The sequence below is a fragment of the Lagopus leucura genome, unplaced genomic scaffold, assembly GCF_019238085.1.
Source record: "Lagopus leucura isolate 7727_CA_CO unplaced genomic scaffold, USGS_WTPT01 Super-Scaffold_100009, whole genome shotgun sequence".
In the NCBI taxonomy this organism is placed as follows: Eukaryota; Metazoa; Chordata; class Aves; order Galliformes; family Phasianidae; genus Lagopus; species Lagopus leucura.
This window is the reverse complement of record NW_024962266.1, coordinates 24,411,529-24,424,719: the sequence shown is the minus strand read 5'-3', so window position 1 is coordinate 24,424,719 and position 13,191 is coordinate 24,411,529. Positions and strand designations below refer to the sequence as shown.

The window sequence follows — 13,191 nt, the reverse complement described above, 5'->3', positions numbered from 1 at the left end:
CTCCTTTTGTGACAGTCCAAGCTGGGTGAATTCAATTACAGCCTGAAGCTAAGTGGGAAATGGATCTGATTACTTGTAAGAAATTGAAGGTTTTCACATCTCTTGCTCCAGACTGGTCATAAAGTGTCAGGTCTTTACTGATGCATTGTCCTCAGTCACCACTGCCAGGTTCTGTCTCCAGCACACCTACCCATGCTTTGGATGTCGTAGTGTCCAAAGGAGTATTTAGCAGACCCACTTACTGACACCCAGTCCTGTTTTAAGATGAAGATCTGAATACCGCATCACTTTCACACCACGTTATTTGTTCTTAAGGGACTCCCCTGAGGTCAGCGTTGACCACGACTGATCAAAGCACACCTCCTTACGCTGCATTACCCTTCAGTTCCCATGCCTGTGAACAAGCAGGTTTCACTCATCCCAGCACTTGACTCTTTCAACCCCGTTAACTCAGAAAATGGATTGTGACCACTGCTTTGTACCTGCACAGAGAACAGAGAGCACTTTATTCTCCACCACTAGAGAAAGACTGTGCCTGTCACACAGCCTTAATAACAGCATAGAGAGAGCAAGATGACTTGTGGCACTAAAGAAACCAGAATACGAAAGGCAAGGTTTCCAGGTTTTAATAACTAGCAGCAATGCAAACAATAGTTTGTTACTTAAATCTATTTAACACCATCATTCTGAAACATGCTCTTTACAGAGAAAAAAAGCCTGGATGTGGAATGTTTTCCTCACAACATAATTGTATCTTAAAAATTCATTTCAAGGTGGGGTTTATTTTTTAACGTTACACTAAGACTAAGCACCACATTTCAATCATGAGTGAGGTATGGAAGTCAGAACAAGCTGCTCATTAAGCAGAGGTATTAAATAGCACCTTTACCCCAGGGCGTTTCGGTTGTCACCCCAGGGTTTCAGAAAATGCCCACCACTGCAGGATGACTGCACCTATGGAAGGATGGATAGAAAACAGAATCACAGAATGGCCTGGGTTGAAAAAGACCACAGTGATCGTCTAGCTTCAACCCCCCTGCTATGTGCAAGGTCACCAACCACCAGACCAGGCTGCCCAGGGTCACATCCAGCCTGGCCTTGGATGCATCCAGGGATGGGGCATCCACAACAAAATCATCAAAACTTGTTTTGTATCCCACTGTGGATGCAGGGGAAATCACCTGGCTTGGCTAAACAGGGCTCAGCCACAGCAGACTTGGCTGATTTAGGATCAACGAGGGTTTGCAGTTATCCATTAGGAACCTCCTCCCATGAAGCAATCGCCCCGATTTTCCACTATTTCTCACCAGCACAGAGATGGTCCTTTATGCCATTCAGCTAATTACACCTGAAGATCCACAACAGAGATGGAGCTGAACTGAGGTATAACAAACTGACAACAGAAAGAGGTGAGTGAACAGGGGCGGCTTTAGACCAGGAAAATACACAGCAGAGCAGAAGAAACTTTTTTTGTGCAGCAACCCCACGCAGATTTAAAGCACTGCTTTCATCACTAGAAGTTCCTGTCCTCAGCCAAGTGAGTCACACTGTCAGCACTTCGGCAATCCCCTTGTGACAGAAAGGGCTCCTAGTTCCGCAGAGACGCAGGCACATGAAGTTCTCGCTCGGCACTGAGCACGACACCTCACTTTTTATGGCTCTGCACAAACGCGGGGACGGTGAGCGTGCCAGCCTTGACTTCTGCTCGGGTTTCAGGTTTGTGCTTTAATGAGAAGACAAGAGCTCGCACCATTCTGCGATACGGCGCGCTAATGAGACGTGAAGAGAGATGAAAAGCTTCTCGCTCAATATTTTCAGCCAGTGGGTGATCAATCTGAAAAACAGCAAAGTATAAAATTAGATCTTTACATTTAATAAGGAGACCAACTGATTGAAATTGGAGTTTGGTGCTTTTCGGTGTTTCTTCATTAATCAGCGTAGATTCAAGGAAATCTACTTCTCATCACAAGTGCAACAGGAAGAACAATTTAATTCTACCCTAGCAATTAAGGAGCAAGGCAGCATGGTCAGTAGCAGGGAACATATTCACACGTCCAGCTGGGCGGCAGTGCTTTGCCATCACGACAGGAAACTAATCTGCAACTCGCCTTGGGTTCCAAGTGGAACCACAATTAGAAGCTATGATGTGCTCTGTGTGTTGTGCTGTCTCTGTGAAGCTCACTTTTTGATCCTGCTGATATAAGGCACCTCGGATGCTATTTTAAACTCAATTCCAGTAGCAACTATAAGACATGCCAAACACTTGGCAACTCTGCTTGGTGCTATAAAGGGAGATGCAGGCTCTGCGTGTGTAAAAGGAGGTATAATTAAGAATGCAGAAAGGGATTTACTAAATGTTAATTACGTAGTTATTGCTTCAACATGTGCCAAAACCTGTAATTTAGAAGAGCTTAGGAAAAAAAAAACAGCCTGCCCATCAAGAAATGGTTTTAATTTCACTTCTGCTTTTTGTGACAGGGAATCTCCCATGCTACTCATATGGGAGATTCCAGTGTGTCAACCAATACTCCTCCAAGTCCTTTGCCCACCACTTTCACTCTCTTTTTGCTACCCAAAACTAAATTACCCCTCTGCTGGAAAGCACTTGGAGCCCTATTGTGTCCATTCAGCCCCATTCTCCCCTTCTAAACAGCCTGCTTTCCACTTGCTTAACTTCTGTGGCTCCCCTACCTCTAAAAATTGTCCATCCTCCAGATACAAGCTCTACTTGTAGATGCAACGGCAGCTGCAAGCCACAAGGGTAGATTTCCTTGCCATACTTTCAGGTAAGTCCTCTTCAGAATTAATTCTGCCTTGTCCTACCTTACCCAGTACCCTCTATTTGAGGGTTGCTTTGTAGCCTTCATGTCTCCTAGGCTCGAAATTGACTGCCAGCCTTATTGCTGTGCTTGACCCAACAGGGAGCTCCTCACATAATCATCCCAAAGCACCCTCACACTAAATGACCTTTTTGCTCTGCCCCAGCCCAGATGGATGGGAAGTTGGAGAGGTTGTTCTCATAGCTGGCAAACACATAGCTGTGAAATTCTTGAGTGCTTATCACTTTTCTTGCTGTTTAAAGGACAACTAATGAATAAATTAAAGAGATAATTATTACAGTGTTTCACAGACCAAGCAAGCAAGTTGTTCAGCCTCACAGCAAAACTCTGTTCATTTACTTAAAGACACCAGAGGGATCTAGTAATTATTGCCATTTTACATACTGTCAAACTTGCCTCTATGTTTTTGCAATAGATTTCAATTTACAAATGTTTAATTACTTAAATATGAAATGCCCAAAGGTCCCAGTGTTGCTTTAACTGCTGACAACTAATAGTCAAAACTTTATGTTCTGCTAACTTCCTCCTTCTCTTATCCAACCCAACTACATTACATACACAGCTACTCTATTGGCTGGTGATGTAAATGAGATCACGTGTACAATGTACAATTAGTGTGTTCACTTGTTTAATAACAAAAAAACCCCCACAAATCTACCTTTAACACAAAGCTACTGATAAATGGCGAGATACATCGCTGAAAACAGGAACTTTTGTCCCCACTCTGCTGCTAGGACCAGTTTTAGGGTAAGCCAACGAAGGCTTATCTAACCTGTTCCTATGAGCAGCTACTCTTTGTGGTGGAGATGAACACTACCTCTAGATCCAGGGCTTCACAAAGCAGCTTCCGTGCGTTCTTTCTGAAAGCCTCAGTCTTGGGATCACTCTTGACTTCTATTGAAGGCCTATTTGAGTGGTGTTTGATGAAAGTTCTCCATTCCATGTAAACATCTTTGGCAAGGCTGGCCACATCATGATCGGAATGTTTGCGCATCCTGTTCACAGTGTGACCTGAAAAAAAGGCAACAAGTCACACAGTTTTGGTAAGCGGACAAAACATACATTGGTGCTCGGCAGCCAGACACATCTTTAATTCAGGCAGTGTCAGAGTATTGGCACAAATGTAAGCATAAAATTACTCAGAACGAAGCCTGAACTTCACACTCCTGGACTCCCGCAGGGATTTTGCTAGAGAAATTAGCAAGGAACGAAGCTAAACACTTGAAAATTATTTTCTCAAGTACGGAGACATACTGGGTCTAGTGAAAGCTTGTATAACTGGCCTAGATGTGTTTCTTCTTTTTTTTTTTAAACTGGAAACCCTTTTGAGGAGGACGCAGAGCTCCCGCCCTGCACGCGGACCTGCTGAGCGAACAGATTCCTCTGGGAGAGCACCCAGCGCGCCGCTCCCCGCCCGGCAGCACCGTTGGCCACCAGGTGGCGCTGTGCGGCTTCTGCGACCGCGGCAGCCGGAGGCGCTGGGCACGGGGCAGAAGCGCGGTACCTATTTTTGTGGACAGTAACACTTCCTTGGAAGGGATTTTCTTCTTCAGTTCCCCCAAAGCTTCCATCAGGTTTTCTTTAGGCTGCCCGGGGAGCTCGAGCATCGCCTTCCAGCGCTTTATGTCTTCCACCACGACCACCCTCTGGAAAAAAGCCAATGGGAAATACTCTTATGAACGAGGCTTCCCCGCAGCTAACGGGGCCGCTACCGACGCGCCGTAGGCTACGTGAACCGGAGCGCACAGCACGGGGACTCGCCTTCAGGGACTCGAGCGTGGCCTGCCGGTAGGAGCGGGGCTCCGATCGGACCCGGCGGGGGCTCTGCGGTGAGCGGGCCCGGCGCACCACGAACCGCTCCATCCTCCCGCCGGAAGCCGCCACCCCGCCCCGCCCTGCGCGCCGCGTAGTTCCCGCCGCCGGGTACGGCCGGTCGGGCCCGTCAGGCGGCGCGGACTACAACTCCCGGCAGGCACCGCGCGGAGGAGAGCTGCGATCTCGCGGGATCATCTCGCGAGAGGCTACCGGCGGCCGGTCCCGTCAGAGGAGGAAGATGGCGGCGCGGCGGGCCGGCCTGCTCTGCCTGCCTGCGGCCCTGCTGCTGCTGTGGGCGGGAGGCCGCGCTCGGGCTGCAGGAGCCGTGCCCGCCAGCTCCTCCGAGGCCTTTGACTCCGTGTTGGGCAACACGGCTTCCTGCCACCGCGCCTGCCAGCTGACCTACTCCCTGCACACCTACCCCAAGGTACTGCTGAGCCCCGCCTCGCGGCTCGGCCCCGAGCCCCTCTCCTTCCTCCCGGCCTACCTGACGTTGTCACCTCCTGAAGCACGGAGCGCGGTGCTTCGTACAGAGACGTGCTTCTTCTTTGAACTGGCTGTTAGGCTGTGGCAAATACAGCTTTCAAAGAGTATTTACGTTTTAGTGGTGGCAGTTCCGTGGGGTTGGGGGTTGCTTCTCCTTTCCTCCTATTCCTGAAGAGGCAGTTGTTATTTGGGTTGGGACTCTCCGTGTTTTGGGGACTAACGCTGTGCTGTGTCCATAGCCAAGGGGCCTAGGCCAAGACGCGGTGCTCGAACTGTGGGGGATGAAGCATCAAAGATGGCAAGCGAGTGGCCTAACAGAGCTGCCAGTGATGTTTAGATTCACTTGCATAGAAAATGTCCATCTCAGGATAGTCAAATAATATCTAACAGGGATATAATTACATATTCAGGAGTTTGCTATTGGTTTAAAGGTTTGCACAGCTCAGAATTTAAATGTAACATTTTCTGCCCAGAAGGGTTGTGGATGCCCCATCTCTGGAGGTGTTCAAGGGGAGGATGGATGAGGCCCTAGGCAGCCTGGTCTGGTATTAAATGGGGAGGCTGGTGGCCCTGCCTGTGGCAGCAGGGTTGGAGCTTCGTGATCTTTGAGGTTCCTTCCAACCTGGGCCATTCTGTGTGATCCTGTTTTTTTTTTTTTTTCTTTCACTAGGAACGTTTTTCATTGCTAACTGCAGCTGTATAGCAGCTTGAACTCCGAATGGTGGGAGTTCCCTTGTCCCTGAGATTGCCAGGGCAGCAGACAAATGGAAGTGGTGCTAATATGAGGTAGCAGGGCTTTGTCTGCTTTCATATGAAATTAAAATTGGTGCTTGCGGTGCAGCACCTGATTCTGGTATCTCTACAGGGAGGTAATGGGGAGCTGTGTGGAACACAGGTAAAATTAGTTCTGGATGTGTGATGTGTTTTGGTGCCTATATGTGATGATAGTGAGGAGAAAGACCTGAACCTGGGAAATTGAGGCTAAATGTTCTCCTAAAATAGGAGAAAGTCCATACTGTGCTGGCACTTCAGGTAAAGCTGATGCTTCTGTGATTTTTAATCTGCCTGTGAACTCGTTTTGTGTTGCTGGGAATGTTGAATAATACAACCACCTGTTTTGTCACAGTTTGTTTGATTTCTCACAAAACCACCAGGTGAATGGAAGGAAATTGTTTTAGTTGGAGAGTAAGTTGACTTTTACTAAGGCTTCTGTGGAAGGATGCCACAGAAATCCGTTTGCTACGGCCACTTCTGTGTGATATTAACGGACAGCACATATTTTCTGTAACAGCATAACTGTTTTAGCCATTCTGTCTGTGTTAAGTGTTAAGTTTTATCTGTGTTTTCAGCTTAGCTGCTTTTGAAGCATGTGAACTTGTGCTCTCAAACAATGACAGTGCACTTACAGTAGATTGTACAGTAAGGTGTGGTGTGTTTGTTTTTGGTGCAGTTAATTTAGAGTCTGTTTTCCCCCCGTGAAGAAAGTGGCTGCCATCACATTGGTGGCCGTGTAGTTACCAGGCTTGGTGGATCTGATTGACTTAAAGGAGGCTGGCTGTAACTCTGCAACATGGAGACCAGCATATGTGGAAAGTGCACCTCCACCCCTCTGTGCTGTGGTCAGAAGAAATACTGGGTTATGGGTGTACAGTGTATCATCTGTGTTGTAGCAGCACTGAGAAAGCACCATTCTGCAGTGCTATAAAAATGTGGTTTTGTGGAACTAGTTGGGCAGGTAAACGATTGGCAGTGGTATTGCTAAAGAAATTAATCAGAAGTTAATCATTTATTTTGGCGATTCTGATGGAGTTCTAATTAGAGGCTGGTGGGTACGTTGTAACACAGTGTAAAAAACAAACAGCCAAAAAAACACAACAAAGTCTGTTTTGATCTTCACCCACTGGGCTCTGTTGAAGTTCTGAAGTGGATGACGGTGTACTCGTTCTGTGGTTAATGTCAGTAAATCTTTTGCAATGTTACCTCTTATTTTTAAGGCCTGTGCTTTTTCAGAAGTGCAGCGTGGCTTTGCTGTGACTTGTAGGAACTGAATTGCAGAACGGAATTTGCTGTTCCAGGTCTGGCTTACCCCAGGACTGAGAGCTCTGTCTGAGGTGCATCAGGCTGCATCACAGTGTTACAGAACTGTGGCTGTGTTTTATTCCAGATGATTCAGACTGTCGTGTTTCTCTGACTTCTAGGTCTGGTGGAGGGAAGGATTGCGGTGCTCTGCTGGATGCCTTTTTGTAGCACTTCTGAAAAAAAAGTTGTGGGGTTTTGGTTTCTTTTTTTTTTTTTTTGGTCTATTTATTCTTGAATGGAGAAATGAATGTAAGTCTTTTCTTGTGCCTCCCCAGGAAGAGGAACTGTATGCGTGCCAGCGAGGCTGCAGACTGTTTTCCATTTGTCAGTTTGTGGATGATGGCATCGATCTGAATCGAACCAAACTGGAATGTGATTCTGGTAAGAATTCAGAACTCCTTTAACATCCCTTAAGGTGGAGATGCAGGCAGGGAACGGCAGCAGCATCTGAAGGATGTTAAAATGGTGGGATTATTTCAATTGCTTCCGTGCAACTTCAGGCTCATTTATAGAAGCGAATTGTTCAGATGAAGAACAACTATCACAATGTACATCTGCCTTGTAACTTGTGGTCTAAGCTAAACTCTCAACACAGCAATAATTATGTTTTGTTTGAAATGGGGATCTAAATACTTATGACTAATTGTCTCAGATCTGTGTTAGAGGGATAATCTCGTAGTGAAGGTGACATATATAAATGCTGTAGCCAATTAACACAGTTTCTGCAGTTGTACAGAACTTCTATGTAATAATACTGAGGTGGCTGCTTACCAGTTTTGTTCAGAGATGAAGTGGGATGTAACCAGCCAAAGCAGGAAAATCAGCAGAGTAGCTCCCTTCTGTTTCTGAAACGAGGACAACATCAGCTCTCAGAGGAGGCTTTTGTCTTCTCAGTAATTCATAAAAACAAGAGGGCTAGTGGTTAGCTTAGGGAGCTGCTGGAAGATACACAAGGAGAAAGCCTGAAATGCAAAGATGTTACAGCGATACAAGGCCGTATTAAATGCTCTAGAAACGGGCTAGTGCTCTAGTCTGTCATGCAGTGTGTACTGCTGTGATACAGCATGTCAGTCTAGTTGTCAAACCATACAAGAAAGAGTGCCATAAAAAGGGTGATGTAGCAGTAAGGCACACGTAGAGGTAATTGAACAGTTGCTTACTTTCTGATTTAACTCTCCTTTCTGAGGCTGTTGTCTTTTGCTGGCTTATGTTCTGTAATCTGTTGCACTGGTTGGTTCCCTGACTAGTTACTCAGGCAGGATGTACCTTGGCTGACTTGCTGAATTCTGTCTTCTGATGTCTCTGCATGTCTCCTAACACTAGCTTGGTGGCACTTTTGCTGTAGAATTGCTGTTCAGGTGCTGTGAGCCAAATACTCCAATGTTTAGCTGCTGATGCTGTGTGAATTGCCAGCTTTCCAGCCTCTCTGAAGGTGCATTTATTCCTGTAGGAAAACTGGGAGAGCTGCTGCACTCCGTGTTGCTGCTTAAGTGGAGGCTTTAGGTGGAGTAGAGCATAAACATCATCCATCTCAGCTCTAGTATTTTGGGAAAGAGCTATGCCCATGTATTGTCCACCTATAAACGTGAATAGTTTAGATTTCTTGGTCTTCAAGGTTTCTAGTGAACAATTAATAGAAGATACATGTAAATAAAGAGTTGGCTTCATTTAATTCTTGTTCAAAATTTAATCATCAATGCTTTCAACACAGTTACTTACTGTGCTAGCAGGAAAATGTTCCTTAGGTTTTCCTAAGGAATACCATGATTTCTACTGTTACCTCTGAGAGGTTCAGTACATCTGTGGCCTCTCTATTTGTTTAGAATTCCAGCCTTGTTCTCTAGGATAGTAAAGTAAGTAGTAAAAATGTTTTACGTGATCTGTAGAGGAAAAAATGCAGTGGCAGTAGGAGAATCAGTGAAAACTTGCAACCTTGAGTTTGTCCAGTCTAACATTTCTGATCGGTTGCTCTGACAGCATTCAGATTTAAAATATGTGATTTGTGTGAGCTCCAATTCCTTAACCTCTGTTAGACCTGGCACCAAATGCTAACCTTGGAATGATATTCGTGTCTTTCCCTACAAATGGGATTGTCAATCTTTTAACTGCTGCTTTGTTTCTGATCCAACTTATGTTGAAAATGTTTTCTTAACTAAAATGCAGAATTTATCTTCTCATTTTGGGAACTTTTCTTGCAGCCTGTACTGAGGCGTACTCCCAGTCTGATGAACAATATGCTTGCCATCTTGGATGCCAGAACCAATTGCCATTTGCTGAGTTAAGACAAGAGCAAGTAAGTACATGACATGTTTTTCAAATACCACCTACTTGTTTTCTGTTCAGCACGTCTCCTCTTTTTTAAAATTCTTCAAATGAAATCTTTTTAAGAACTGAAATATAGACATGGGGAAATGAGTGAGCAAGAACATAAGTTCTACCCTCTCCATATGAAAACAAACTGAAAGCCAGTTAATGTTGTATTTGCAGTTAATGTCCCTGATGCCAAGAATTCATCTCCTCTTTCCTCTGACGCTGGTGAGATCCTTCTGGAGTGATGTGATGGATTCAGCTCAGAGCTTCATAACATCCTCATGGACGTTCTACCTTCAAGCAGATGATGGCAAAATTGTCATATTCCAGGTGCCTGCCTTTTTGTTGAGGTGTCCTGGGTGCTGAATACTTATCTGTGCTCCTTCCAGTCTCAGAAAATGGTTGTGAGTCGCTGTCAGAAGTGTTGAGTTTTTGGTAGCATTTTGCTGCATTTAGTGCCATTACAGGGGTAATAAATGAATAAAATTATGTGAATGGAGCATGTCTTATGATCAGCTTCCCTATTAATTCTGAAAATGTGGACGATCAAGATTAGTGGAAGCTTGCTAACAGGATCTCTTAATCCTTGCTTTGTTTTAGTCGAGGCCAGAAGTGCAGTATGTTCCACAGCTTGATCAGGAGACTGAAGGTACAAGAGGATCCTTGTCCCTGAGTAAAACAGCTTGTAAGTTTTTCTTCCTGGTTTGGAGGAGCATGCAAGGAAAACAAACAAACAAACAAACAAAAAAAGCCAACAGAGCCAAAGTTGCAGGTGATATATGAAAGCAAGTTTTTAGAAAGCTGAAATGTAATTGGTTGCAATGGGTATTAGTGAGGTGTGTGGTGGTAGCAAGCTCTCCTGGAAATAGAAGCATGCAAGCTAGGGCCACTGTGAAAGATTCTTTCCATGCTTTTTGTGGACAAACTGGATAAAGTTTGGGTTTTCTACCTTTACTGCTTTTCTGACAGCTATTTCTGCTGTTCAATTTCAGCAGACCCACAGCCAGCAAGCTCGCAGACGTACCGAGGACTATTTGAAGAGCAAGGCAATGAGAGCTTTTTCAAGTGTCTTTCCATGTATGTATGTCAGTACCTGGAACAGGGCACCGTGGTGTTTCCTACATGTGTGGTGGCCCTGTGGGAGGAATCAGTGTTACGAGTCCTTTAGGTTCAGATAGAAAAGCAGCCAAGTTTCTGTATCTGGCCATTTGCTATTGCTGCGTTCCCTGCTTGCCCTGTGTTATCTATGGGCTGTCCTGCCAACTTTCATTCTCTTTCCCATTTTAGTTAACTGTGATACTGATAATTTCCTACGGTTATTTTTTTATGTGGAACATGATGTTTATACTTGTTTTTTGAGTATATTCAGCAAACTGTTCCATCAGTTCTGTGTTTTGCCTGTTCTGTAGCTCTAGATATGTTTCAGGACAAAACACTTGTATTTTTAAATGCAAAAGACAATGTTGTGTCTCATGTCTAGCCTGGAAATGCCCAGTATATATTAAAGTTTTGCTGCATATCAGCATCTTGCCTCTTTCTTCTCTCAGTCACTGATGACTGTTTCCTTAAAAGCTTAGATGTGGTGGATCAGTGAACTGCACCTTAAGTGCATAACAAAAATCTGTTCTTACCGTCTTCAGTGGGAGGAAGTTCAGGGCCCCAAACCAGGATCCAGCAGTCTTTTAGTATCTTTCAAGTTAGATACTAAGTGTTAGATGCTATGTTATATGCACAGGTGTCAGAATTAGGCTGTGCAGCTGGGGAGAGACTAGTGAACCAGCATGAAGTACAGTCAAAATTGGGCACAACCTTTTATAGACCTGTTATTTTGTATTCTGGTATATGAAATCTAGTAACATTCGTTTCATTTCAGAAATTCCAGTTGGATTTTAACCACTACACTTGTCCTGTCCGTGCTGGTGCTCCTCTGGATTTGTTGTGCAACTGTAGCTACAGCTGTAGAGCAGTATGTTCCATCTGAGGTAACTCTATTACGTTAAGCTTTCTACAGAATAAGCATCATGGGGGGTCAATTAGAGTTTTTTATTTTGCAGATGTGGTTAGCAAACAAATTGTTGTTTGAATGATTTTCTAGCTGAATGTCTGTCTGTCCCTGCGGCTGATAGGTGCTCTGAGCCTTGCTCAGTAAGCACAGATGCTGCCTTCTGCCTTATAGCCCTGCCTTCTTAGCAACCTCTGGGTTACTCTTCACAAATGGAGGTTGCTTCTGGTTTCCCTGAGAATTGGATGGGGCAGGTGGCAACTAGTAGGGATTTAATTCAGGAGCATCAGTGGTGAGAAAAGAAGTGACAGCGTGTTGTTGGTGACTGCAGAAAGTCTGTATGAAGGGGAACCAACTGAACTAGCATTCCTACAGCCCAAAGAGAGCAAGGCTTGCAGTGTTTGCAAGCTAAAGAGTTTGGTACACAAGCACTGCATGTACTGTTTTTTTCCTCTGGCAGATGAAATGCATTTATTTGGACTTAAATCTAGTCTCAGCCATGAATTTCAGATGTTGCAGAAAGTGTGAGTTAGCTTGCATTGAAGAGCTGCAGCCATGAAAGAGGGTAGTTGTGTAACAAAATGCAATTGATTCATATATGAAGAGTCTTTATCTTAAAGTAGTTCATTTAAATATTTCAGAAACTGAGCATCTATGGAGATCTGGAATACATGAATGAACAAAAACTGAACAGATATCCATCCTCTGCACTTGTTGTGGTTAGATGCAAGACTGAGGAACATGAAGAAGCAGGACCTCTTCCTACAAAAGTTAATCTGGCTCAATCAGCAATTTAAATAAGCCTCCATTGGATTGAATAGACTAATTCTAACTGTGCTAGCAACTCCTGATTGTTTGTGGTGGTTCTTCAGATAAGAAGCTTAGCAGCAAGTCTTTAAATGCAGATAAAATTACAGAATCAACAGATGTCATGGGTTTTTTTTCCCCTCTAGTAGTGAAGATTCAGACACCTTGAATTTGTTTCCAGACATAATCACTTTCCACTGGTGTTTGCTCTGTGTCTTTTTGCTTACAGAAGCTGTAAGCACGCTTTCCATATTTCTGCCATGACACTTTCAAACTTGTTTGTGTATTCTAGGATATACTGTGTACATTCAAGAGTTAGCTCTGTAAAGATATAAGAAATTTTAAGTAGGCAGGAGATGCCTTTTTAGTGTTGCACTTTCTGTTGTAGTTAAGAGAAAATATTATAAAATTATCTGCTGTTCTTTTTTTGGGGGGTGGGGGGGTACTTGTGAATGTTCCTGCACAAACAACCCTTTCTTCAAGAACAGAAATCTATTTTTTCTACCATGTGGCAATATCCAGGATGGAAAGCATTTGTGAAGTACTGTAGGCTAGAACTCAGTTTGTGGAAGGTGGAAGATGTGTTAAAAACATGTGGGCATATGCTTTCACAGACAGAACATTACATGGTTAATTAAATGTCAGACTGTAGCCTTTACATCTCAAATTGCTTGTAAAGTTAGAGCCTGTGTTTTCCGAAGGAATTCTACTTTCTGTTCTTGATCAACTATTCTAGTCTTGTAACTTCATTTACAGAAACAAGGTGATTCCTGAGAAATGAGAACAGATGAATAAAAACGACTGTATAGGAATTACTGACTGTACAGCCTTTTGCTGTGGTTTGTTATTGCT

At 44.2% G+C, this 13,191-nt stretch overlaps 2 protein-coding genes across 3 annotated transcripts; one reads left to right on the top strand and one right to left on the bottom strand.

Moving 5' to 3' along the window:
- Window positions 1-1,055: 1,055 nt before the first annotated feature.
- TCEANC2 (transcription elongation factor A N-terminal and central domain containing 2) lies at window positions 1,056-4,706 on the bottom strand. The gene is made up of 4 exons (XM_042873771.1): window positions 4,602-4,706; window positions 4,345-4,486; window positions 3,658-3,851; window positions 1,056-1,834 (listed from the first exon to the last, which is right to left on the bottom strand). Exons 1-4 carry the CDS (start codon window positions 4,701-4,703, stop codon window positions 1,646-1,648), a joined length of 627 nt encoding a protein of 208 aa, XP_042729705.1. The 5' UTR covers window positions 4,704-4,706; the 3' UTR covers window positions 1,056-1,645.
- Window positions 4,707-4,891: 185 nt separating this feature from the next.
- On the top strand, window positions 4,892-13,151 carry TMEM59 (transmembrane protein 59). 2 transcript variants are annotated; one of them, XM_042873015.1, is made up of 8 exons: window positions 4,892-5,082; window positions 7,496-7,601; window positions 9,419-9,513; window positions 9,708-9,860; window positions 10,131-10,215; window positions 10,526-10,607; window positions 11,404-11,512; window positions 12,174-13,151. In XM_042873015.1, the coding sequence occupies exons 1-8, from the start codon at window positions 4,894-4,896 to the stop codon at window positions 12,327-12,329; spliced, it is 975 nt and encodes a 324-aa protein (XP_042728949.1). In that variant the 5' UTR covers window positions 4,892-4,893; the 3' UTR covers window positions 12,330-13,151. The 2 variants fall into 2 exon arrangements, with proteins under 2 accessions (XP_042728949.1, XP_042728948.1); XM_042873014.1 differs by having other exon boundaries at window positions 10,523-10,607.
- The last annotated feature ends 40 nt before the right edge of the window (window positions 13,152-13,191 follow it).

Excerpts from the sequence above, each read along its gene's own strand:
- TCEANC2 (XM_042873771.1), bottom strand. The coding sequence starts at position 4,703 with ATGGAGCGGTTCGTGGTGCGCCGGGCCCGCTCACCGCAGAGCCCCCGC. Across the intron at positions 4,487-4,601 it reads CCACGCTCGAGTCCCTGAAG|AGGGTGGTCGTGGTGGAAGA; the intron begins GCGAGTCCCCGT and ends GCTTTTTTCCAG. Across the intron at positions 3,852-4,344 it reads GTTACTGTCCACAAAAATAG|GTCACACTGTGAACAGGATG; the intron begins GTACCGCGCTTC and ends CCTTTTTTTCAG.
- TMEM59 (XM_042873014.1), top strand. The coding sequence starts at position 4,894 with ATGGCGGCGCGGCGGGCCGGCCTGCTCTGCCTGCCTGCGGCCCTGCTG. Across the intron at positions 5,083-7,495 it reads CCCTGCACACCTACCCCAAG|GAAGAGGAACTGTATGCGTG; the intron begins GTACTGCTGAGC and ends GTGCCTCCCCAG. Across the intron at positions 10,608-11,403 it reads TTTTTCAAGTGTCTTTCCAT|AAATTCCAGTTGGATTTTAA; the intron begins GTATGTATGTCA and ends GTTTCATTTCAG.